The sequence below is a fragment of the Ranitomeya imitator genome, chromosome 1, assembly GCF_032444005.1.
Source record: "Ranitomeya imitator isolate aRanImi1 chromosome 1, aRanImi1.pri, whole genome shotgun sequence".
Classification (NCBI taxonomy): domain Eukaryota; kingdom Metazoa; phylum Chordata; class Amphibia; order Anura; family Dendrobatidae; genus Ranitomeya; species Ranitomeya imitator.
The window spans coordinates 899369927-899397853 of NC_091282.1; the positions used below are offsets into that span (position 1 = coordinate 899369927).

The 27927-nt window shown below is 42.3% G+C and overlaps 1 protein-coding gene across 6 annotated transcripts in view; it reads right to left on the reverse strand.

Annotated features, from left to right (window-relative positions):
• WDFY3 (WD repeat and FYVE domain containing 3) overlaps positions 1 to 27927 on the reverse strand; it is a 382468-nt gene that overhangs the window by 161823 nt on the left and 192718 nt on the right. For all 6 annotated transcript variants that reach the window (XM_069743279.1, XM_069743265.1, XM_069743271.1 and 3 more), the window contains exons 10-14: positions 26258 to 26424; positions 23272 to 23739; positions 22482 to 22583; positions 21407 to 21600; positions 17834 to 18291 (exon numbers count right to left, since the gene is read on the reverse strand). In XM_069743279.1, the coding sequence (XP_069599380.1) occupies positions 17834 to 18291; positions 21407 to 21600; positions 22482 to 22583; positions 23272 to 23739; positions 26258 to 26424 (1389 nt within the window). The remainder of the gene's footprint in view (positions 1 to 17833; positions 18292 to 21406; positions 21601 to 22481; positions 22584 to 23271; positions 23740 to 26257; positions 26425 to 27927) is intronic.

Consider the following 27927-nt stretch of genomic DNA (forward strand, 5'->3'; position numbering starts at 1 on the left):
CATCACCCAACGACTCCAGTTCAAAACTCTAACCATGACATACAAAGCCATCCCCAATCTGTGTCCTCCTTACATCTGTGACCTCGTCTCCTTGGAACTTACCTGCACGCAACCTCCGATCCTCAAAAGATCTCCTTCTACAACCCCTGGCAAAAATTATGGACTCACAGGCCTTGGAGGATGTTCATTAAGTTGTTTAATTTTGTAGAAAAAAAGCAGATCACAGACATGGCACAAAACTAAAGTCATTTCAAACGGCAACTTTCTGGCATTAGGAAACACTAAAAGAAAAATGTGGTAGCCAGTAATGGTTACTTTTTTAACCAAGCATAGGGAAAAAATTATGGAATCATTCAATTCTGAGGAAACAATTATGGAATCACGTAAAAACAAACAAAAAAACATTCCGAAACATCACTAGTATTTTGTTGCACCACCTCTGGCTTTTAGAACAGCTGGCAGTCTCTGAGGCACGGACTTAATGAGTGTCAAACAGTGCTCTTCATCAATCTGGCTCCAACTTTCACTGATTGCTGTTGCCAGATCAGCTTTGCAGGTCGGATCCTTGTCATGGACCATTTTCTTCAACTTCCACCAAAGATTTTCAATTGGATTGAGATCCGGACTATGACATTGACCTTATGTGTCTTTTTTCAATGAATGTTTGCACAGTTTATGCTCTATGGCAGGATGCATTATCATCTTGAAAAATGATTTAATCATCCCCAAACATCCTTTCAATTGATGGGATAAGAATAGTGTCCAAAATATCAACATAAACTTATGCATTTATTGAAGATGTAATGACTGCCATCTCCCCAGTGCCTTTACCTAACATGCAGCCCCATATCATCAATGACTGTGGAAATTTTCATGTTCTCTTCAGGCAGTCATCTTTATAAATCTCATTGGAACGGCACCAAACAAAAGTTCCAGCATCATCACCTTGCCCAGGGCAGATTCGCGATTCATCACTGAATATGACTTTCATTCAGTCATCCACAGTCCACAATTGATTTTCCTCAGCCCATTGTAACCTTGTTTTTTTCTGTTTAGGTGTTAATGATAGCTTTCATTTAGTTTTTCTGTATGTAAATCCCATTTCCTTTAGGCGGTTTCTTACAGTTTGGTCACAGACGTTAACTCCATTTTCCACCCATTTGTTCCTTATTTGTTTTGTTGTGTATTTCCTGTTTTGGAGACATATTGCTTTACGTTTCTGGTCTTGATGCTTTGATGTCTTCCTTGGTCTACCAGTATGTTTGCCTTTAACAACCTTCCCATGTTGTTTGTATTTGGTCCAGATTTTAGACACAGCTGACTGTGAACAATCAACATCTTTTGAAACATTGCCTGATGATTTACCCTCTTTTAAGAGTTTGATAATCCTCTCCTTTGTTTCAATTGACATCTCTCATGTCGGAGCCATGATTCATGTCAGTCCACTTGGTGCAACAGCCCTCCAAGGTGTGATCACTCCTTTTTAGATGCAGACTAATGAGCAGATCTAATTTAATGCAGGTGTTATTTTTGGGTATGAAAATTTACAGGGCGATTCCATAATTTTTTCCTCAGAATTCAGCGATTAAATATTTTTTCCCCTATGCTTGGTTAAAAAAGTAACCATTACTGACTACCACATTTTTTGTTCTTGATTTCCTTTAGTGTTTCTTAAAGCCAGGAAGTTGCCATTTGCAATGACTTTAGTTATGTGCCATGTCTGTGATCTGCCTTTTTTCTACAAAATTAAACAACTGAATGAACATCCTCCAAGGCCGATGATTCCATAATTTTTGCCAGGGGTTGTATACTCCGCCCTTATCTCCTCTTCCCACAATCGCATACAAGATTTCTCCCGCACTTCCCCCATACTCTGGAACTCTCTACCACAACATATCAGACTCTCGCCTACCGTGGAAACATTCAGAAAGAACCTGAAGAGTAGACCCACCTCTTCCGACAAGCCTACAACCTGCACTAACCACCGATAGACCAAACCGCTACACAACCAGCTCTACCCTCGCCTACTGTATCCTCATCCATCCCTATCCCTTGTAGATTGTGAGCCCTCGCGGGCAGGATCCTCTCTCCTCCTGTACCATTGTGACTTGTATTAAGATTATTGTACTTGTACAACTTTTTATTATGTGCACCCCTCTATTGACAGATCCACTTTAGGCAGTAGTCCAAACAAATCGAATATATCCATAAAGCGCTTTACACAACATCATCCTCACTGTCCCCATTGGGGCTCGCAATCTAAATTCTTTATCCGTATACAGTGGAGACGAAAAGTTTTTTTTGTTTGTTTTTTTTTTTGTTTGTTTTTTACAGTGCGATTACTTCTGTCTGGTTGTTGTGATGCCATTTTCCTGGGGATGAATTGGAAGTGCATTAATAATAAACATATTAATAATAATAATAATAATAATAATAATAATAATAAAGTGAATGAACTTGTCATCATGCAAGCCCTTAATTTTAACCAAAATGCTTTAGAATATAGTAATGGTCATTTATTTAAAGAAAACTGACTGCCAGAAGTTTTGCATATACTATTTATTGATCACAACTAGTGATAAGTGAGTATACTCGTTGCTCGAGTTTTCCCGAGCACGCTCAGGTGGTCTCCGAGTATTTATGACTGCTTGGGGATTTAGTTTTCCTTGCTGCAGCTGAATGATTTACAGCTATTAGCCATGCTGAGTACATGTGGGGGTTGCCTGGTTGCTAGGGAATCCCCACATGTAATCAAGCTGTCTAGTAGCGGCAAGAAAACTAAAGCTCCGAGCAGTCAAATACTCGGAGACCACCCGAGCGTGCTCAGGAAAACCCAAGCAACAAGTATACTCGCTCATCACCAATCACAACATAGAAAGTAATTCATTATTTCCAGTGCCATAACTTAGTATTTTGTAGCATAACCTCTTGCTTTAATTACTGCTCTACACTGACGAGACATTGAAGCCACTCGGGTATTCAAGACATCCTGAGGGATGTTGTACCATTCCATTTGCAAATCTGCAAACAATTCATCTTTATTGCTCTGGGTATGAGCCCCAACTCGCCACCCTAAGGCTATGTTTCCACAGTCCAGAATGGCAGCGCTTTGGATGCAGCAGATACCTGCCCCTTCCAATGCCCTGCCGGCGTTTGTACGCGCGGTGATTCCGCATGTGTTGATTGAACAGTGTGGAATCCCCACATCCTATACATAGAACGGTGCTATTTATCTTGCGGAGACAGAGTATTTCCACAAGATAAATAGATATGCTTTGGTCTATGAAGACTCGCCGCATGAGCATATACACAGGTCTGCCATCTGTCTTTATACGCATAGTGGAGATGGGATTTCATAAAATCCCCTCCACTATGCTGTAACATCTGGACGCTGCAGATTGGACGCTGTGGCTGTACGCAGCATCCAATCCGCAGCAAATACTGAATGTGGAAACATACCCTAAGGCTCGGTTCACATTGCGTTAGTGCAGTCCGTTCAACGCATACGTTAAACAGACTGCGCTAACGCAAGTGCCGACTTTGCACAGCGCTAGCGCAGATGGAGCATCTGCTAGCTCCATCTGCGCTAGCAGTGACGGACCCAGAAACACTACAGCCCGCGTCTCGGGTCAGTCACTCAAATGACGGCACATCGCTAGCGCACGCCCATTGTAGTCTATGGCGGCGTTAACGGACTACGTTACACCGCGTTATGCCGCGGTGTAACGTAGTCCGTTAAACATACCGCCATAACGCAATGTGACGCCAGCCTAACTCATCCCAAAGGTGCTCGATCAGGTGATTGGCTTGGCCATTGCAATAGGCGAACAATTTTCTTTGCTAGCCAATTTTTGACTAAATTGGATGTGTGCTTAGCAAGATCATTGTCTTGCTGGAATTTCCAGCCCCTCATCACTTTGATTTTACCATGTGGCAGCATGCGCAGAGCGCCCGCTGAGATCTTCCGGCCAGCACCAATAGGAGATTTTTCCTATTGTTTAACTTTGATAACTGTGATGATCACTGTTATAGACCTTATCACGGTGATCAAAATAAAAAAAAATAGTAAGTCAAACCCCCCTTTATCACCCCCTTAGTTCGGTAAAAAAAAAAAAAGTATTTATTTCCATTTTTCCATTAGGGTTAGGGTTGGGGCTAAGGTTAGCGTTATGGTTGGGGGTAGGGGTGGGGTTAGGGTTGTGTTGGGGCTACGGTCGTGGTGTGAGGGCTACGGTCGTGTTGTGAGGGCTACGGCCATAGTGAGAGGGCTACGGTCGTAGTGAGAGGGCTACGGTCGTAGTGTGAGGGCTACGGTCGTAGTGTGAAGGCTGCGGTCGTAGTGTGAGGGCTACGGTCGTAGTGTGAGGGCTACGGTCGTAGTGTGAGGGCTACGGTCGTAGTGTGAGGGCTACGGTCGTAGTGTGAGGGCTACGGTCGTAGTGTGAGGGCTACGGTCGTAGTGTGAGGGCTACGGTCGTAGTGTGAGGGCTACGGTCGTAGTGTGAGGGCTACGGTCGTAGTGTGAGGGCTACGGTCGTAGTGTGAGGGCTACGGTCGCAGTGTGAGGGCTACGGTCGCAGTGTGAGGGCTACGGTCGCAGTGTGAGGGCTACGGTCGTAGTGTGAGGGCTACGGTCGTAGTGTGAGGGCTACGGTCGTAGTGTGAGGGCTACGGTCGTAGTGTGAGGGCTACGGTCGTAGTGTGAGGGCTACGGTCATAGTGTGAGGGCTACGGTCGTAGTGTGAGGGCTACGGTCGTAGTGTGAGGGCTACGGTCGTAGTGTGAGGGCTACGGTCGTAGTGTGAGGGCTACGGTCGTAGTGTGAGGGCTACAGTCATAGTGTGAGGGCTACGGTCGTGGTGTGGGGGCTACGGTTGTGGGGGTTACAGTTGTGGTGTGGAGGCTACGGTTGTGGTGTGGGGGCTACGGTTGTTTCAGGGATATGGTTATGGTTAGAGTTGGGATAAGGGTTAGGGCTGGGATTGGGGTCAGGGGTAGGATTGTGTTAGTGTTGGAGTTAAAATTGGGGGGGTCTCCAAACGAGACATGGCGCCCGACATTGATTCCAGCCAATTTTGGGTTCAAAAAGTCAAACAATGCTCTCTCCCTTCTGAGCCAAGCCAAACAGTGGCTTTCCCCCCACATACAGGGTATTGACGTTACGGTGAAATTGCACAACAAATTTTGTGGTCCATTTTCTCTCGTTACCCTTGTAAAAATAAAAAAGGTTTGGGTCTAAAATAAATCTTTTTGTGAAAGATGTGAAATGTTAATTTCTTCTTTCCACATTGCTCTAGTTCTCATGAAGCACCTGAAGAGTTAATAAACTTCTTGAATGTGGTTTTGAGCACCATGAGGGGTGCAATTTTTAGAATGGTGTCACTTTTGGGTATTTTTCTATTGACCCCACAAACTCATTTCAAATGCGAGGTGGTTCCTAAAAAAATATTTTTGTAAATTTTGTTGGAAAAATTAGAAATCGCTGGTCAATTTTTAACCCTTATAGCTTCCTAACAAAAAAAAAATTATGTTTCCAAAAATGTGCTGACGTAAAGTAAACATGCGGGAAATGTTATTTATTAACTATTTTGTGTGACATATGTGGCACCCCTAGGGGTATTTGCCACAAAAATAGTTACTGACAGTAAATGCAAATACTAAAATAGCAAGACTGCACTACCACCTCCGGCCAGAAGGGGGAGCTCCAGAGACTCCCCTTGATCCATTCTGGTCTGAGAGAAGAACTGGCAGTTGGGCTAAGGAGCTGAAAGTGAGAGGTCATACAGTTGAATCTCTAACAGCCCTGTGACTGTTACCAGGCCTAAATCACCGGCCTGAGGAGAAGAGGGATAGAGAAAAAGGACATTGTGAGAACCGGGTAGCATTAATCACTACCCAGAACAGGCGCAAAGACGGATACCGGATCCGTGGCTGTATTCATTATATATAATATAGCAACCGGAAAAACGTGAGGTGATATCAGCTTCACTAGGGCCGGACGCAGCAACAGACACAGAGTTCAGCGGTACTCCCAGAGGGGGTAAACCGATAAAAGGACTCGGGTTGCCCGTCGAACCAGGACCCGGAGGGGACAGATTGGGCCGGCAGCCAGTTCACATACAGCAGCAGGGCCACACAGAAATTGCGCACAATAAGAGGCGAAGACCCCGGCAGGGTCAAAGTAACTCAGAGTTCCCATACAGACTCCGGTGACAGGACTGGTTGTAAATCCTTTTATGTTAAAGTAAACTGGTTAAACGTTTCAGTGCCTCAGTCTTTCATTTGGACAATAGCCATCTATCCAGGATCGGGATCGTCACCGCTGGGAGAACCTGCTGCTGATCAAGTAAGTGCCTGTCCCCTCATGATACCCCTTACACTGTGCATTGCCTGAGGCCACAGCACCGGGTCAAGCCACCCGTGACATCCCCCTCAAGAGACAGACCCCATTGGTCCGGTGCTGGGTATCCCGGTCTCCTGGGCGTCACAATTGGCGTCACGAACAGGATCTAACCAGCCCGTATACCGGGTATTGTGTGCCGTGATTGGAGCCCAAAACTGTGAAAACTGGGATGAAAAATCTTGAAAATTGACTTTATTAAAGAAAAATCCATTCCCCATTGAAAACTATTGAAAGTGACTTTTCCCCATTGGTTATAATGGAGTAAAGATGGCCGCCATCCCCTGAGGTAATCACTTCATAACCGTTAGGCACGAGACTGTTAATTGAGCTACGCCATTACCTGAGCCCCAGTCTAACTGAAAAACTTCAGAATCTGCCATTACTGAGAGCGCGGCGGGCGGGAGCAGCAGGGGGCGTGTCATTGTGGGCGGCACCAAGCTGAGCGCTCTGACATCAGAGCAAGGGGAAAATCGATCCTGCTGCACAGCGGAACGAATCTACACTATCCCGACGGAAGCGGAGGACCGGAAGGGTCCGGATTAACTAAGGGGGCACAGTATGTCGCAGCACGGAGACGCCGCAGCACCCGGCAACGCTAATGCAGCTGAAAGACAGAGTGTCAATAGAGAGTCCGGTAGTGCAGCGGTGCAAGGAGTGGCGCCCATCATGCCGGTGCTGATGCCATATACCCCGGGTGGCCCATGGCTTCCAATGTATGAAGGTGAGCCTAATACCCTTGACGATTTCAGAGAAAAGATGCTGGCCCATTTTGACATGTTCCCTGTGGGTGAAGTTCAGCGTGTTAGTCTCCTGATGATGCAGTTAAGTGGCCATGCTAAGCGAGAAGTCACAGCATGGGCAGCTGATCTAAAAGGCACTGTTGAACGCATATTTGCTGGATTAAAAGCTACATTTGAAACCACGGCCAGCAGCAAAGCTAAAATACGATTCTTTAATTGCAAACAAAAAGCTAATGAGGGCGTGAGAGACTTTGCCTTAAACCTGCAGGAAGCCCTTAAAATCACTTACACTGGCTGAACCCATTTTTAACACCGGAGCGGATAAACTACTAAGAGATCAATTTATTGAGGGACTCTACACCCCTTCTCACCGGGGGCATGTGAGCATGCTTGTTTTTAAGAACCCTGAATTGACATTTGCCCAATTAAAGGAGAGCGCTATACGTCTCCAGCTGGCAGAGGCACCTCGGGATCAGGATCCTGCGCAACCCATGGCAGAGGCACCTCAACAACAGGGAGTGCCAGTGACATCAGCTATGTCTGGGGCCATTGCTAAGCCCCTGGGGCCCAGTACTAATGAGGCTCTTCAACAAAAGCTTGACTCTTTAGCTGATGTTGTTGCTTCAATGGCTAAAACCATGCAGGAGATGAGAGGACACAAGATGGAGTTGGCAAACTGTAGAGAGGATGTTCCATGGATGAGACCCCGGAGATACCCGACATGGAGAGGACGACCCCGCGACCGCTACCAACCGGATGGACAGCCCATTTGCCGCCGTTGCCAGCAGCCGGGCCACTTTGCACGAGATTGTGATTTAAACGGGAATCCCCTGGGAATGCGGGCCGCTTCGCAGGAATGAACTTTCAAGGCCCAACACCCTGGCACGACAGGTACATCGGAGGACGACCCATTATCCCTATCGTGCTGGACGGAATTCCCCTCAACGCTTTGCTGGACACAGGTTCCCAGATTTCATCTATACCGTATATCCTTTATAAGAGGTACTGGGCTGATGCAGATATTGATAAAGGGCCCTCTGATGTTGAACTAGATATATGGGCCAGTAATGGTAAGTTGGTACCGAAACTAGGATTCAGGGAGATGACCATAAAGATTGGTAAAGTAGAACTGAAGAAACAGGGTATAATTGTTGTTGATGTTGACCGGCGGAACTGTGAACCAACTGTATTGATAGGAATGAATGTGTTAGAGAACTGCTTTTCCGAAGTCATTTCTGTCTTACAGCAAATTGCTGAAACTGCCCAATCCTGCCAGCAGAGAGTTCTCCGGAGGGAAATAAAAGTATTGATGTTAAGGCAACAGGTAGAAGTTGCAGGTGGAGAAATCGGCAGTGTGAGGGTAAGTGATCCAACGTCTATTGTAATCCCACCAAAAACAGAAATGCTGGTATGGTGTAGAGCAGCCATTGGTACTAAGGGACGAGATTATCAAGCCTTAATAGAACCAGTGTACACCGACAGCAGGCCCACTATACTCACCGCACGAGGGATAGTCGAGGTACACCGGGGACGAGTGCCGGTACGACTTTTGAACTGTGGAGAGGAAGAGCTCACTTTGCCAAGGTATGCTACAATGGCAAAGCTATATACTGTTGACAACAATGCCATCACAACCATTGAGCCCTTAGAACCTGTCAGGTGGAAGGCAATGGCTCAGATGGAGAAATGGAGGATTGGTGCCAACAGCTACACGTGGGCATAAATTCAACACCTACCCATCAAAAACAAGGGGTGTATAGGCTAGTGACGGAATATGAACAAGTCTTCAGTAAACACCCATTGGACTTCGGACGGATAGAAGGGGTAGAACACACAATCCCCACAGGTGACCATCCCCCAATAAAAGAAAGATATAGACCCATACCGCCCGCTCACTATCAATGTGCAAAAGATATGCTGAGGGAAATGAAACAGGCCGGGGTAATAAGAGACAGCTGTAGCCCCTGGGCGGCCCCTCTAGTGATTGTCAAAAAAAAGGACGGAACCATGAGAATGTGCGTAGACTACCGGAAGATTAATAACATCACCCATAAAGACGCCTACCCCTTGCCTAGGATAGAAGAGTCCTTAACTGCTTTGAAATCTGCTAATTATTTTTCCACCTTAGACTTAACAAGCGGGTATTGGCAAGTCCCTGTGGCTGAGAGAGATAAGGAAAAGACGGCATTCACCACACCAATGGGTCTATGTGAATTTAATCGCATGCCGTTCGGACTCTGCAACGCATCCGGTACCTTCCAGCGGCTGATGGAATGCTGCCTCGGACACAAGAACTTCGAGACCGTCCTCCTGTACCTAGATGATGTGATCGTCTACTCGAAGACTTACGAACAACACTTAATAGACCTGGCAGAAGTGTTCGAAGCCTTATCCAGGTATGGCATGAAAGTCAAGCCATCCAAATGTCACCTTCTCAAGCCAAAGGTACAGTACCTGGGACACATCGTGAGTTTGGAGGGAGTAGCACCAGATCCCGAGAAAATAAGCGCCATAAGGGATTGGCCAAGACCTACCAGCGCAAAAGAAGTGAGACAATTCCTGGGATTGGTGGGTTACTATCGCAGATTTATAAAAGGATTTACCAAGTTGGCAGCACCCTTGCAAGACACCTTGGTAGGGCAGACGAAGAAACCTTCAAACCGAAACCCTCCTTTTCAGTGGAACGACGAAAGGGAAGACTCCTTTGAACAACTAAAGAAGGCACTAACCGGAGAAGAGGTTCTGGCATACCCAGATTACCATCAACCTTTCATCCTCTACACCGATGCCAGTAATGTGGGACTAGGAGCGGTGCTGTCACAAAAGCAAGAAGGTCGGGAGAAAGTCATCGCCTTTGCAAGTAGAAAGCTCCGGCCTACTGAAAGAAATTCAGAAAATTACAGCTCCTTCAAATTGGAACTACTGGCAGTAGTTTGGGCTGTGACGGAGCGTTTCAAACACTATCTGGCCGCTGCAGAATTTATTGTCTATACTGACAACAATCCATTGACCCACCTGGACACAGCCAAATTAGGTGCGTTAGAACAGCGATGGATAGCCCGGTTATCTAATTACAACTTCATAATCAAGTATCGAGCAGGTTGCAAGAATGGAAATGCCGATGCCCTATCCCGGATGCCACACTTGAGAGATGTAGAAGAGGAAATGGGGGAGCTTGAAGAAATTGAACTACCAGCCTTCCATCGTCCCAAGGCAAAACATCATCAGTCAAGTACCTATCAGAAACAACAAGAGGTGAATTTTAATCCGTTAGCACACCATAGATGGGCTGACACCCAAGACAGCAATCCGGCTGTGAAGTTGGTGAAGGAACTGTTGACTGAGCAAAGTGCATATCCCGATGAGGATGCCCCAGAAGAGACGCATCAACTCTGGAAAGAGAGAGGCAAAATGTTCCTGTATCAAGGGAAGCTCTGTAGAAGATACACCAATCCGAAAACACATGAATTGGTGTGGCAGATTATTGTGCCTAAACAAGATGTGAAGATGGTCCTCGAAGCTTACCATAATGGTGCTGGTCACTTCGGTTGGAAAAAGTTAGAAGTACTTCTAAGAGAAAGATTTTATTGGGTCGGGATGAGAAAATCAATCGAACAGTGGTGCAGAAATTGTGGCCCGTGCAACCTCAGAAGAAACGATCAAAAGAACCAAAGAGCACCACTGCAGCCCATAATCACCAAACAACCACTTGAACTTGTAGCCATGGACCACGTGAAGTTGACACCAAGCCGGTCCGGCTATGTCTATGCCTTGACCATCGTGGACCATTATTCACGTTTCTTGGTAGTAGTACCCGTAAAAGATCTGACAGCAAAAACAGCAGCCAAAGCGTTCCAAACGTACTTTTGTAGACCCCATGGATATCCGGAACAGGTTCTCACCGACCAAGGTACAGCCTTTGAATCAGAGATCTTCAGAGAATTCTGTAATATGTATGGTTGCAAAAAGATCCGGACGACGGCCTATCATCCACAAACAAACGGCTTATGCGAGAAGATGAACCATATTGTAATAGACCTACTAAAGACTTTACCTGAGACAGATAGGAATCAATGGCCAGAGAAATTGCCTGACTTGGTGGATCTGTATAATCATGTCCCGGTGAGCTCCACCAACTGCACCCCAGCTTACCTTATGCGTGCAAGACCCGGCCAATTACCAATCGATCTAGAAATGGGAATTCTGAAACCAGACGCAGAAGTTCAAGACTCCAATTGGGATATCATACGGCAAAAGCAGTATCGCCAAGTGCAAGAGAGTGTGGAAAGAAGCCTTCAGCAAACTAGAGAAAGACAAGAGCGAACTTTCAACCAGAATGCTCTAGCGACCCCATTAAGACCGGGTGACCAAGTGCTCAAGAGAAATTGTCGAACCAATAAACTAGACAATCAGTGGGAAGCCGTACCCTACACAGTTTTACCAACAAGAATGGATAATCCTAAAATGTGTCTCATTAGCAAAAACGGAGGCTTAACATCTGTACTAGTGTCAAGAGACAATCTTAAATTGTGTCCGGAAGCATTGAAAGAGCCAGATGTTGTCCAGCCAGAACCAGAAGTTATTCAACCCATACAGGTTCAACCAGTAAAGGAAAAAGAAGAGGAAATGTATCACACCTGTATAGGAGACTTTCCCAAAACCCTACTAACATACCATGGTGCAGTAGTGGTTCCCATGGTGGCATTTTACCCAACACCGAACCCAATACCAGAAGTCCCAAGACAGGAAGAGGCTGACCCCGTACTACAGGAGGTTCCAGGCCAGGAAGAACAGATTCCTGATCAGAGTAATCTCATTCACGGTGGACTTGCCAACTCCATAGTCATGGAATTATCTTTAGCAGAGCGGGCAGATACTACATCCGCAGTAGACAGTAGTACACCACATGAAGAAATACCGCTATTACGTAGATCACAGCGTAGTACCCAGGGCCAATTACCGGCCAGGTATGCAGATTACCAACTATAAAGCTCATAATGTGAATTGTATATATGTTATGCCATATATAGTTAAACAGAAAATGTAGTATAGTCATTGTTATCAGTCTGCAACGTTTAAGCCCAGTGCCTACAGAGACTTGTATGAACTTATTGCATATTCTTGAACTTTTTATCAGCCCGGAGGCACTAAATCAAAGCTCCGGAAAGACTGCTTTTTGAACTTTGCTTTTTGCTCTTTTTGAACTTTCTTTAGACTTTATATTGATAACTCCGTTGGAAAAATGGAACTAAATTCCTGGACACTAAGTACAGTGCCTTTCCTAATACCTTCAAGGATAGAACTGTATTAATGGACGCTATTTGAAGTGACTTTTTACAGAACTCTATTTTTGTTTCCTTGAGTGGTTTTTGTAACTTTTCATTTTTAAGACTCTGTACATATTAATTGTTATTTCAAAATGTTATTGTCCCACAGTCCCGGAGTACTGTTCTTAACTAAGGGGGAATGTGGCACCCCTAGGGGTATTTGCCACAAAAATAGTTACTGACAGTAAGTACAAATACTAAAATAGCAAGACTGCACTACCACCTCCGGCCAGAAGGGGGAGCTCCAGAGACTCCCCTTGATCCATTCTGGTCTGAGAGAAGAAATGGCAGTTGGGCTAAGGAGCTGAAAGTGAGAGGTCATACAGTTGAATCTTTAACAGCCCTGTGACTGTTACCAGGCCTAAATCACCGGCCTGAGGAGAAGAGGGATAGAGAAAAAGGACATTGTGAGAACCGGGTAGCATTAATCACTACCCAGAACAGGCGCAAAGACGGATACCGGATCCGTGGCTGTATTCATTATATATAATACAGCAACCGGAAAAACGTAAGGTGATATCAGCTTCACTAGGGCCGGACGCAGCAACAGACACAGAGTTCAGCGGTACTCCCAGAGGGGGTAAACCGATAAAAGGACTCGGGTTGCCCGTCGAACCAGGACCCGGAGGGGACAGATTGGGCCGGCAGCCAGTTCACATACAGCAGCAGGGCCACACAGAAATTGCGCACAATAAGAGGCGAAGACCCCGGCAGGGTCAAAGTAACTCAGAGTTCCCATACAGACTCCGGTGACAGGACTGGTTGTAAATCCTTTTATGTTAAAGTAAACTGGTTAAACGTTTCAGTGCCTCAGTCTTTCATTTGGACAATAGCCATCTATCCAGGATCGGGATCGTCACCGCTGGGAGAACCTGCTGCTGATCAAGTAAGTGCCTGTCCCCTCATGATACCCCTTACACTGTGCATTGCCTGAGGCCACAGCACCGGGTCAAGCCACCCGTGACATCTCCCTCAAGAGACAGACTCCATTGGTCCGGTGCTGGGTATCCCGGTCTCCTGGGCGTCACACATAGCTCTCTGATTTAAGGGCATAAAAATTAAAAGTTTGAAAACTGCAAACTTTTCCAAATTTTTGTCAAATTTCCATTTTTTTTTTTTATTAATAAAACGCAAGTCATATCGAAGAAATATTACCACTAACATGAAGTACAATATGTCACAAAAAATTTCGGAATCAGCAGGATCCGGTGAATCGTTTCAGGGCTATACCCTCATTAAGTGACAGTGGACAGAATTTAAAAAATTGGCTTGGTCATTAAGCACCAAATTGGCTCAGTCACTAGTGGTTAAATAGCGTACAGAGCTTTCCACTCTCTACACTGTTTTCATTCGGCTGCCAAGGAAGGTGATAATAGCTGATCAGTGGAGGTAATGGGTGTATTGAACAACCACTTTAATTCATTCATTTTTTATTTATTTATATAAAAAATATATATATGATCCTAAAGTGTTTAAACAATAACCTGTTAACAGCATCCCAAAATAAAAGGGATTCTATCAAGCAATTAAATGGTTAAAATTGCAAGGAGAATGTTAAAAAAAAACAACTTTAAAATTTACCCCTTAATAAAAGTTCCATTTTGGGATTTTTAAATTTAATTTTTACTGATTGTTGCTACCTCTGCAGTTTATAAGGGGTAGTCGGTCTCCTATGTAAGGAGTGCAGGACTTACAAGCTCTTTTCTATAGAGTTTGCAAGCCCTGCTCTGTAGGTGGCTGGATTGGTGAATGCATTTTGGTGATGCGGCAAAGGCAAGGTTCCCTGTGCTTGCGGCATTGCAGCGCACACAGTTCAGGCTCAAGGCACGATGATGCTGTTGGCCCAAAAGTCAATCAATCAGAAGATCCTGAAGATGAAGGATGAGAACAACCCTTTAATGGATGGAAACTAGGCTGATGAAGCCACCAGAAACACATCTGACCACAGATCACCATCTCTGGTTAATGAGTATGTTTTGGATAAACGTGTGCTTCCTCGTGGCTAGCGCACATGGTTAAAGAGTGACATTAGGATATAGCATAGTCGCTGTACAGCTTCGACTTCCAGGTTACTAAATATTGATTGACATTTGTGTCTGGTAGGACTACTATCATTCACCTAGATGACTACTCCAAGTTTAATTCCAAGTACGTCAAAGCTAGTTTAACTTTTACAAAATGGCTACATCAGATTCATTTAATCCCTTCTTAATCTATAACTTGACGAGATCTGAGGGAGGTTACATAATGGACAAAGAACTTCAATATGATGTGACAAATGACCAAGAACATGCCTGGGATTGTTAGTCTGCACACATCTCACCTGGAGACATTGGCGACAAGTTGGGTGTTCTGTCTTGTCAAAATATTAATGGAGTTGACAAACTCCAAGTTACGATGTTGTTACAACTCCAAATTACAAGTTAAAATGTTGATTAAAGAAACATTTTACTTTGTTTTAGCGGACAATTCCCGACCAAGCATGAAAACAAAGCACCTAAACAACTATTCAAAGACGAGTTGTCCACCCCTGACAAAACAAGCAGCAAGACCTGCAGGTTACAGAACCCTAACGGAGTGTAATGGAAACACAGATAAGATTCAGCTCCTTTTGTCAGATCCAGCAGTCATCACGTGATCCCTAATATGCAGACTACGGTCTCAGCGGCTTGGCTCAATAGATTCAATTGAGTAGCGTCTGAGTCGATAGAAGGCACTTGGCTGCAACTAGGCAAATCACATAATTGCCGTCTTGTGATGACCACTGGAACAAGCATGCCGAACTGAATTCTTGCAGTGCGTACATTACATACTGTTAGGATTTGATTTGTCAAGCTGCAGGCTTGCTAAAAACGGCCACTGAGGTGGAGAAACCTTAGAGGTACAGAGAAATGGGAGTGTAGAGAGGAAATAATACTGTTAAGGGATTGCCCGGTAATGATGGCATTAATCAGTGGACAGGTCAAGGCATATACATTTAGTGGATGGCATTGAACGTTGATAAAGCAGAAGTAGCAACCTATAGGAGTCCATTTTAAAGAAAAAACATATAGCACACAGTTTGTTTGTTTTTTACTGTATTCCAGGAGATTGAGACGTGAAGTCTAGTACACTCTTCAATACCTTTGTTTTTGTAGAATACCAAAGTAAACCAGCCAAAAGGACGCTCCTCTGGCCTCTGCCTAACTAAAAGGAGCCCTACAGACATGTTTAGCGTGACGGCTTGGAACATTTCTGGGATACATTGTACAAGTGAACACAACATTATGCGAACAAGGCCTTACTAAGCTAAAAGTGGATAAACAATTGCTAAGTAATTGCTTGTCACCATCACTGCCCTAACCTCAGTAATATACATAACGTTCAGTGGAGGTTACTCAGAGAAACAAATGTGGGAAATCAAAATACGCAAAATTAATTCTAAGGTAATAAAATACAAAAATCTTGTATTTCTTTATCTGGAAATACTTTAGCTGAAGCTTTTGTTATCACAATATTTATATGCAGGTGCTTCTCACAAAATTGGAATATCAAAAAGTTAATTTCAGTTCTTCAATACAAAAAGTGAAACATATTATATGGAGTCATTACAAATAGAGTGATCTATTTCAAGTGTTTATTTCTGTTAATGTTGATGATTATGGCTTACAGCCAATGAAGACCCAAAAGTCATTATCTCAGTAAAATTAGAATAATTAAAAAAACATCTGCAAAGGCTTCCTAAGCATCTAAAAAGGTCCCTTAGTCTGTTTCAGTAGGCTCCACAATCATGGGGAAGACTGCTGACTTGACAGATGTCCAGAAGGCAGTCATTGACATACTCCACAAGGAGGGTAAGCCAAAAAGGTCACTGCTGAAGAAAATGGCTGTTCACAGAGTGCTGTATCCAAGCATATTAATCGAAAGTTGAGTGGAAGGAAAAAGTGTGGTAGAAAAAGGTGCACAAGCAAACGGGATAACCGCAGCCTTGAAAGGATTGTTAAGAAAAGGACATTCATAAATTTGTGTGAGATTCAGAAGGAGTGGACTGCTGCTGGAGTCATTACTTCAAGAGCCACCACACACAGATGTATCCAGTACATGGGCCAGAAGTGTCGCACTCCTTGTGTCAAGCCACTCTTTACCAATAGACAACGCCAGAAGCGAAGCATTTACCTGGGCCAAGGAGAAAAGGAACTGGATTGTTCCTCAGTGGTCCAAGGTGTTGTTTTCAGATGAAAAAAAGTTTTGCATTTCATTTGGAAATCAAGGTCCCAGAGTCTGGAGGGAGAGTGGAGAGACACACAATCCAAGCTGCGGGAAATCTAGTGTGAAGTTTCCACAATCAGTGATGGTTTGGGGAGCCATGGCATCTGCTGGTGTAGGTCCACTGTGTTTTATCAAGACCAAAGTCAGCACAGCCGTCTATAAGGAAATTTTAAAGCACTTCATGCTTCCCTCTGCTGAATAGCTTTTTGGAGATGGATATTTCATTCTCCAGCAGGACTTGGCACCTGTCCACACTGCCAAAAGTACCGATACCTGGTTTACAAACAACAGTATCACTGTGCTTGATTGGCCAGCAAACTCGCCTGACCTTAACCCCATAGAAAATCTATGGGGTATTGTCAAGAAGATCAGAGACACCAGACCCAAAAAATGCAGACAAGCTGAAAGCTGCTATCAAAGCAACCTGGGCTTCCATAACTCCTCAGCAGTGCCACAGGCTGATCGCCTCCATGCCACACCGCATTGATGCAGTAATTGATGCAAAAGGAGCCCGACCAAGTATTGAGTGCATTTACTGAACATACATTTCAGTAGACCAACATTTCGGATTTTAAAATCATTTTTCAAGCTGGTGTTATAAAGTATTCTAATTTACTGAGATAATGACTCTTGGGTTTTCATTGGCTGTAAGTCATAATAGGCAATATTAACAGAAATAAACACTTGAAATCTATCACTCTGTTTGTAATGACTCTATATGATATGAGTTTCACTTTTTGTATTGAAGAACTGAAATAAATTAACTTTTTTTTATGATACCCTAATTTTGTGAGAAGCACCTGTATATACATATATATATATATATATATATATATATATATATATATATATATATATACATACATACATACACACACAGAGTATATATAATTTCTTGCATCTACTGTTGAGATACAAACTAATTATACAAAATGCATTGTAATCACACAAAGCTGAATATCCACCAAGATGATAAAAAAAGCATAAAAGAAGATTTCTGATAAAATGGAGATGTCATAGAATGACAGAATACTACAGAGTATATATACAGCAACCACATTAATCATTTTCTTTAGAAGCCTCCCACCATGCAGATAGAGCGTTAATAAACCTACCTGTCAAACGAGTCTGTAGATAATTTATACAGATACACAAAAAGTTTGCTGCAGTGCCTCAATACTGGGCACACAGAGTCCAACTGCACCAGGTCTTCTTCTAGAAGTCTCTGAAATGGTTGATTATTGGATGGGAAGACATTAGATGGTTTGATTTTGCGACATTCAGCAAAGCAGCCAAGTAGCCGAATAGCGTCCGCTAGTTTTTCATACTGGATTTCGGTTCTGAAGAAATGGGAGTTTGCAGGTTCGTATCGCATAGCTGCTGTTAAAGTGCAGAAAACAGTGTGCAGAAGTTCAAAGACTTGGTTCTGGTTCACTTTTTCCCAACCGTTCCTTGGTGGACAACTAAGAGACTTCTCCATTGCAACTAACAAAGACGTGACATAGACAAATCCTCCAACTTTCCGGAAAACAGTCCTTGTTCGGTGACTTTCCCTCAGAACTATTAATAACGCCTAGAAACCACAAAAACAACATTTTAGATTCCAAGGAAATTGAAACAGATACATCAAAGTAAGACACATCACCCCATGATGTCGCCTCCAAAGTCTGTACCTGCCTCCTTGTACACAAACTCTACTACAACCTACAGCCCAAAAACTACTTCTCCACTTTGTGTCTCAGCCCCCACACACAAAAACAAGTCTCCTCACATGAACTACCATGTTAATGACGGGAAATTATGTACCAACCCTCCTCCAAACAAAAAAAAATACAGGAGAGAAGTAGTAAGTAGTAAGTATGGTAAAAGTTATGCAAAAAAATGTTGCAAAAGGCATAATATACTTGCTAGTCAGACATTTTTATATTTCTTACACCAACAACATTTTGCACCAAAAAAAGTCGCATTTGTAAACGTGGCCCATCTTACAACTTTTTTTTTGCTGAGCTCCACTCATTTAAAATTGACAAATTAGGACCAGATTCATCAAGACTGGTGATTTTCACTCTGGTCTTGATTCGGTTGTGTGGTGGAGTTAGATGCTCCATATTCATTAGATTTAGGAGACACATGCCTCGTAATGAATCCGTCTGACAAGTGGTGTCCGCTTCCATGCGCCTTGCCACAAATCTTACTCTAGTCAGCGACAAGAATAAGATTTCTGGAGTAAGGAATGCTACAGCTTGTCGTCAATTAAACAAGCTGTGGCATCGTAGACCATGGAACTCCCCCAGTAAATGCCCAAAAGTCTGGGGAAAAAAGTTGCGCAACCCCTCATTGCTCAAAAATTTTGCGACTTTTCCCAGAATTTTGGCATTAATCGTGTTGATGAATGAATCAAGAGTGTATCCAAAGAACACATCAAAGTCATACAACATATATATTCCCTGTGTAGGATTTTTTTTTTTTTTTTATTAAGGAGAGGGTGATTTGGATATTTTTGAAAAATTTCCCTGTAACACGTAGTTGGCCAAAAATGATGTAACTTTTGGTATTGTTTTCACCAGCTCTACGATCTTGGTGAAAGGCGAGTGAATTTTAGTGGGAGGGGTATGGCCTATCATGGTCCAACCTATTCACTATCATTTACATCACTACGCAATCCATGACTGGAGCTCATCGCGGACTCCGGCACACAGGAAGCTGAAGGACGCATTAAATTCATTTCAGGAATTTTGCACATTATGCATCAGGGGACAGTGAACCAAGACTGGTATATAGAACGCCAATCTTTATGAATGCCCCCCATGTGCTCTGAATTTAGTTTGTGTTTTGTCATATCCCAATACAATGTTACTACAATTACTGGCTTTAGTAATGGGGCAGTAACATGACTGGCTGCTGGTAACTTTAATTCTAAAATCCGTCTTGACAAACCACAAAAGTGTAAATCAGTCTACCAACTGCAGACTATTGACTGATGCAGATCAGCATGTGTCTCCAAACAGGTTTATTTTCCTCGACTAAAGAACAATTTTGATAATAACGAATAGCTTGATGGACAGAGTTCCTTTAATGCTGATCTGCCAGCAGATTTCTCAGGACAAACTGATTTATTAAATAAATCTCTCTAATGTGATGATACCAGTACACTTACTTTGAAAACCCATGTCAGAATGACTGAATAATTCTGATACTAAAGTGAGCATTTTGAGTCTAGCTAAAGATTGAAAGAGGTCATTAGATCAAGTGTATTCAGTCTCTGCTCACCCAGCCTGATAGATCTGCAGCTTGTACTGAGCAGTGGGAGATCTCAGCAGCAGACAGAAGGGAAACTAAGGCGCTGTCATTCAGGCTAGGTCAGCAGAGATTGGGTTGGAACGTTAATAAAAATTATACAGCCATTTTTAGATGGATTTTTGCCACAAATACAATAGCCTTATCTGCTCTATGATATCTGTGTAATAATCTATACAATTTCTTTTGTGAACTCTGATATTAGTTATGTTTTAAAGGGGAACTAGACGTTCAAAAAACTTTTCAGAATAACTTTTCATGAGTGTGTAAATGAGGAATAACACCATTTCTGTCCATTATGTGACTTGTATCCTGCATTTTCACACCATTTTCCCCTTCTGCAAGTTCAATCTGAGTTGGTGGGATAAGACTAGCCTGCTACGATCTCTCTCGAACACAGCACATCACAAAAACAGCTCTTCATTCCTTAGTTTGTACACAGAGAGAAACAGCAAATGTATATAGAACAGTACATAACAGTACTGTTCATCGTACATGTGAATCCAGCTTTGGGGTGAGGTAAAAGACTTGTTAGAAAACTCAATTTTTACTATCTCCCACCACTTGTTCTTTCACTCGGTTTCTCACTTATACCCTCCCCCTCCTCCACTCTCGACAGATTCTAAAAGGAGGTGTAATCCATCAGCTTACTGTGCCAACGGTCTATCTCATCTTAAGCAAACCAAAGTTGAGCCGTTTTCTCTTTTGTTGAATGAGTGGATGGTAAGTTGAGGAGGCAAGTGGGAAAAGTTTCTTATAAGTGGAGAATTCTCTGATAAGCTTTTTTACAAAGTTTGTTATATGCATCAAACCGGTTGATTTATGCAAAGTTTATTAATAGTACAGTTCCCATTTAAGTGAAGAGCCTTTATTCAGTTATTCAGATATGCAGATGATTGGGGGATTTGATTCCGTTATTTTATACAGAATTTTTTTACCATATGGGCAATGACATAACAGGGTTAAAAGGTCTTGGAATCTGCTGTGCAGTACAGTATGCTAATGACTGTGCAATCAAAGCTAGCACACAATCAGTTTTATGGCGGCTGCCGAACCTGACATTTAATAGGCTCAATTTGTTTCTGCAGAGAAAAACAAAAATAGAAATGTTAATTATTCATCTTGTTGTTATCTATGAGTAAGTGTGATACATTAAAATTATTATCGGATACCGATATAATTAATTTAAACTGTGCTGGATTATGGAAATGTGAAATGGTGAAGGCAATTTATTATAAAACAAAGCTAGACAGAGTGACGTGAGAGAAGGAGTCATCATTTTTGTGAATGTTGCCATCTGTTCCAACGTAGATTAATTTTCTTGATTTTTTTTCCACTCGAAGAGACAAGAAAATATACAAGAATTACAAATTTGACAAATAGCACCTTACCCGTAGAATATCAGATTTAAGCTGCAACTCTGTTGAAGGTGCCGAATGCATCAGTCCTAAAAGGGTTCCCATGTCGTCATCTCCACTAGGAGACAACATCAGTTGTTGGATCACCATGAGTGCGTGCTCTCTACACTGGGGGTACTTGACAATGTTGTGCACACACCTCGCACCACCAAACTCTCTGAAGACACCTAAAGAAAACAAGGTTACTGTGACTACGTCTAGGAAGAACATGCTAGAAGTGGTGAGGAGCAAAGCAAGCCTGAGCTAACTGTGACCGAGCTCATCTTGCCACAGTCTTAGCATTAGGACTATAAATATCCTGATCCAATACTTATAAATGATTAACCTTGTATACATATGAATGAAATGATGATGGGTCAAGCCTCAATCAGCCATAAAAAGTCAGGAGTCTAGGAGACATCTACTTGACTAATACTGCAGGTGCACTTGTAGGCAGGGTTGCCAACCAGCCAGAAATTCTTGAACAGTCCGTAAAATTAGGGCACTTTTTTCCGTAAAATTACATTGAAGGCGTCTATGATTTTTTTGAAGCTGGAGAAACTCATACAGATTATTATGACTATAATTACCATCATTTTACAATTTACAGAGAAAACAGCTGATGTCTTCATATCAGAATTATGGGCTGTAGACATGCAACTTATAGTGATTTATTATGGTTTTCCAATGTGCCCGTAAAAAATGTGATTTTTTGATAAGCCGTCCAAAAATTAATAAATAAAAAGTAAAAAAAATGCGGATGAGTCTTATAGTCAGGTCACCACCTGAGTACAAAGTATGTTTATACTCTTCTACTACTGAGCTATGAAATAAAAAATTAAAACAACAGCTACTGTGTAACCTATGAAGAGCATGGAATGGATGCCAAGCAATGTCCAATCCATCATCCCACCAGGTGAAGAACTTGATACCAATACAGTATTTTTAGCACAACACAATAGTCAATTTCCAGAGAAGTGAAGAAAATGATAAATATAACTTTCATTCCCTGCTAAAATTTCTTTTTTTATGGTAGGTCTTCTTATTCAACATATTGTGGCAAACTTACCAGCATTGGTATTTGATCCTTGGAGCAAAACTGTAAGAGTTTCCATTACCACTAATGCCAGTTGCCTTTGGTCCTCAGTTGACTGTATTACCGTTGTGGAACCTATCAAAAGACATAACTATAACATGAAACATACATTTGTCATGAAAATTACACAAAGACTATAACTAAAAATCTGGAAAAATGGACCTCCATTCAGAACAGGAGCACAGTACCCAGAGTTCATGTGACTGGTGGGGGTCCCAGTGATAATACAATTACCACCTATCCTGTGGAAAGCGGATAAAGGCTTATTCATAGCCAAACCCCTTTAATTCTCAATATAAACCTTCAAAATATCCTGAAATGCTAAAACTTCAGTCTCCTGTGAAGGTTTCCTTAATTTATCAGATGCAAAGCACCCAGAAATACAAGATTTTAGAGACTCTGAGCCACTGAGACCATTCCTGGAGCCAATGGGACAATTTTTGTGGCCACAGGCATCTATGCAAAGCCTTTCAAAAAGTTAGATGTCAATGATAAATTTCATGGGTTGAGTGAAGCAGTATATTAGTGTATTTGTTCTAAATGGTATACATCATTGTGGAGGATAAGAAAAAAAACTTGTATGTGAAACAGTCCCACAATACAGATACTGCACAAGATATGACTCAATGCACATCAATTCTCCAGAATGGACTCGAGTAGGTCTAACCATATATTAGTAATACATATCTAAAGGTACGGTAAAACATTCTTTTGTAATACCACTTCCACAGAAATAAAATAAAGCAAAGAATTATGTCTCTACCTTGTTCAATATACGCTTGAGCGGGGTCTTTCAATACAGCAGCATACTTGTGCAAAAGGTTGACCATTACTTCTAAAAGTCCCACCTCTTTGAAGACATCTTTAAATATGTGGTGGTGCCGAATAAATTTTAAAAGCGTTTTGGTAGCAATAATGCTACAAGAATAAGAGGTGCTAGACTTTAAAAGGATGCTGACACTAATCAGCTCCTTGCAAGGGATATAGTTCAAGCTGAAAACTACAAACTCCAGCATTTCAAAGTATTTCACTTGGACATCGGGCAGTTTGGTAATCTTCTCGGCAAACTGGGATAGAGTGTGCTGGGATTCCAAAATGAAGTAATTGGCATTGTCGGACATGTAAATATTGGTGATGGCATCCAGGATGATCTGTGCAAGGTAGCAGGTCTTTGCTTTAAGAAATGCATTCTGGAGGACTGAAAAGGCCTGAATGTTCCTCACACTTAGACCTGAAAATAGACAAAATATTGTAAATTGTTATCTTAAATGAAACATGGTCAAACACAACTCTCTCCAATAGACCAGTCTGTTTATGATCATTCTCCTCTATTCTTTATGAAATTGACATTGCATGGTTCTCCATAGCAAACAATTTCAAAAGGACCCACTCTTCTGGTTTACGAAATAGGCCAAAATAGTGGCATAGTACAGAGTACAGAAGAGGCCTTTTCAACATTGGCTAGTCCTCAGTTATACTAGTTGTCTCAACATTGGCTAGTCCTCAGTTATACCAGTTGTCTCAACATTGGCTAGTCCTCAGTTATACTAGTTGTCTCAACCAATATTGGCTAGTCCTCAGTTATACTAGTTGTCTCAACATTGGCTAGTCCTCAGTTATACTAGTTGTCTCAACATTGGCTAGTCCTCAGTTATACTAGTTGTTATCAACCTACATCACAGGTGCCTCCCAGCCTTCAGCGGAATGGTTCCCCACAGCTGTCATGCGTTATGATCACCTTCATTGGCTACAACATGTCATTAAGAGTGGCAATATTACAGATCTAAATTAACCTTCTTTGATGGTATGATACCAGGCGTGTCATATTTTACACTAATGTTATATACCAATATCTTGTTTCTCTGCATTTAAAATGGAACTCCATCAGGATTGATCCCTAGAAGATATTAGGAGAGCATTATTAGCTTTCTAATACCCTCTTTAATGTTGCCTGTATTAGTCCTAAACACTAAATGTACGTATTTAAAAATTAAGTTTAATTGCCCTCCTGCCTGCAGCCACCCCACTAGTCCAAGACCTCTGTCAATCAATGCAATATGCCCACTGTAGTATAACTTACATCCTAGCGTGTGCATGGAGAGCAGGGAGTCGGGAGTAGCCGCCCCTCTTCTCCAACTCCCTGCTCTCTTCGCACACTCCAGGATGTCAGTTACACATCTATAAAGTGTGCTCCCACTGCCCAGTGGTATGGACAGTGGTCTTGAACTAGTCTGGTGATCACAGGACTGTGCACAAGCGGTATTCTCCTATTTATGTATTACAAGTCCAGCTAAATAGATGTCGGGCAGGAAAAATACTACTTTTTTCCCTGTAGGAAAAATATCCAACTGCCCACAATTTCCTTGATCAAAATTTACCGGGGTCCAGGGAAAGCAAATTGGCGCGATAATCCTGAAGGCAACTCCTTTGGTATTTATGACTGAAAAGATCAGTAAATTAAAAGCAAGACAATACACAAACAATAAAATAACTATCATAAATAAACTTGGCCATCCATCTTTGATTTTCAGAAAACTTTTTCCTTTTTTTAAACGATAAAGAAAAAGAACAAAGATATTTGGGTTGCTGTGCCATTATACCGCACGTTAGCTGTGAAACATTGCAATGTTGGACTGTGACGGTGCATTTATTGATTGTCAATGCATGCAACATAGTGGGGCAAGGGTCAACAAAAGTCCAAAAAATACAAGCCGCAACCCGCTTGTGACCTGCTGCTATTTGTTTGTTCACATCATATGAGACTTAATGTTGTGCAACCAACACCTTACATAGATCGTAGAATGTGAGCTCAAATGACTAGATCAAGGGTCCCCAACCTGTGGCTCGCAGACCCATGATATGTGTCTGCCAACTTGGTGCTTTAGCACAAAGTCTAATAACCAGCTATGAAGGGAAGGTCTTCAGATTATGACTTTTGTAAGTTGTCCTTCACAGAATGATGCTATTAGTTAGAGTGGTGATGAAGCTGAATGCGATAGTTTGGTGGGAGTACAAGAATTCCGAATAGGGGTGAGGTCGGCACCCCTGTATGTACACATATTACCTATAAGGGAGGGTGGCACCAGGTGCTTTCTGTGGGAAAGCTTTGGCTGTTAAACCGGTAATCAGGGCTCTGGGTGACACTATGGTGTGTGCACTGGATGTCACCATCTCTCAGGCCTGAATGTGCCTCCCAAGGTAAGAAAGGTTGAGGACAACTGGACTAGACCATATATCTTACCTTAGGCCCCAATGATGAGCATACATTTGTTAAAAAATGCTTGAACGATACTTAAACTTTTTTATAAGAAAACACCATTTATATATGCACAAATATGCTTCCATGCCCCCTAACCTCATGAGAGTCGCCCATTGCCAAATACAGGGGAAGATAAATTACTTCATTATACGGTCTTCAGGAAGAACACTGTGCCGAGAAGTACACCTGATTGCTATTTGACAAGGTTATATACCTTTTCATTAAGAAGCAGCATGAGGTTTAGCTAACAGCATAAATAGCAATGCAAAAAGGACCTAAAAAGCAAACAAGGTAACCATTCACGGTTATTAAGATTGGAAAGAGTAGTTTAACATGCAGATAATATATGCTAACACTATATTATGTAATTTTCTCCCGTCAATCCCATCCCATCTATGCACAATGTAACCACGTAGCTCACAGAAGCTAAATAAATAACATGGACAAGGCGTTTTGGCAAAAACAAACACACGGAAATTCAGTTTCCTACCTTTTCCGGCAGGCTGCGGGACTGCAAACCCTGGCAACAAAAAAGGTGCCCCTGTGGTTAAACCGGCTGGTTTCAGTTCATTGACACCGTATGTTGTTAGAGAAGTAATTAGGTTAACCAAGTCCTTCAGTGCATCTTTGGATTCGTTCTCTTTAGCTTGTTCTAGCCTACAGGAAAGACAGCATTACATTTCCGTCATGCAGCATGCATTTAATTGCACCTAAATATAGGCCACAATACGATTTCTTAGCGAAAAAGACATATGGTGCTGGGGGGGGAAACACGCATACAGTTTTATAGACAAACTTTTCAGTCTACACAAAAATATGTTAAAGTGTCTGCACCTAACATTTACAATATGTTCTACACAGTACACAAAAGATCGGCCATTTTGAACTAAAATCCTTTCAAAACTTCATTTTATTTTAAATACAAATTCAAAGTGTTTGATCATATACACTGCCTTGCGAAAGTATTCGGCTCCCTGGAACTTTTCAACTTTTTCCCACATATCAAGCTTCAAACATAAAGATACCAAATGTAAATTTTTGATGAAGAATCAACAACAAGTGAGATACAATTGTCAAGTTGAACTAAATGTATTGGTTATTTTAAATTCTTGTGGAAACTCAAAAACTGAAAAGTGGGGCGTGCAATATTATTCAGCCCCTTTACTTTCAAACTCACTCCAGAAGTTCATTGTAGTTTTCAGAATGATCCAATGTTGTCCTAAATGCCTAATGATGATAAATATAATCCACCTGTGTGTAATCAAGTGTCCGCATAAATGCACCTGCTCTGTAATAGTCTCAGGGTTATGTTTGAAGCACAGAGACCATCATGAAGACCAAGGAACACAGCAGGCAGGTCCGTGATACTGTTGTGGAGAAGTTTAAAGCCGGATTTGGATACAAAATGATTTCCAAAACTTTAAACATCCCAAGGAGCACTGTGCAAGCAATCATATTGAAATGGAAGGAGTATCATACCACTGAAAATCTACCAAGACCCGGCCATCCCTCTAAACTTTCATCTCAAACAAGGAGAAGACTGATCAGAGATGCAGCCAAGAGGCCCATGATCACTCTGGATGAACTGCAGAGATCTACAGCTGAGGTGGGACAGTCTGTCCATTGGACAACAATCAGTCATACACTGCACAAATCTGGTCTTTAGGGAAGAGTGGCAAGAAGAAAGCCATTTCTCAAAGATATCCATAAAAAGTGTCATTTAAAGTTTGCAACAAGCCACCTGGGAGACACACCAAACATGTGGAAGAAGGTGCTCTGCTCAACTGAAACCAAAATCAAACTTTTTGGCAAAAATGCCAAACGATATATTTGGGGTAAAGGCAACACAGCTCATCACCCTGAACACACCATCCCCACTGTCAAACATGGTGGTGGCAGCATCATGGCTTTGGGCCTGCTTTTCTTCAGCAGGGACAGGGAAGGGAAGATGGTTAAAATTGATGGGAAGATGGATGGAGCCAAATACAGGACCATTCTTGAAGAAAACATGTTGGAGTCTGCAAAAGACCTGAGACTGGGACAGAGATTTGTCTTCCAACAAGACAATGATCCCAAACATAAAGCAAAATCTACAATGGAATGGTTCACAAATAAACATATCCAGGTGTAAGGGTATGTGTCCACGTTCAGGATGGCCGG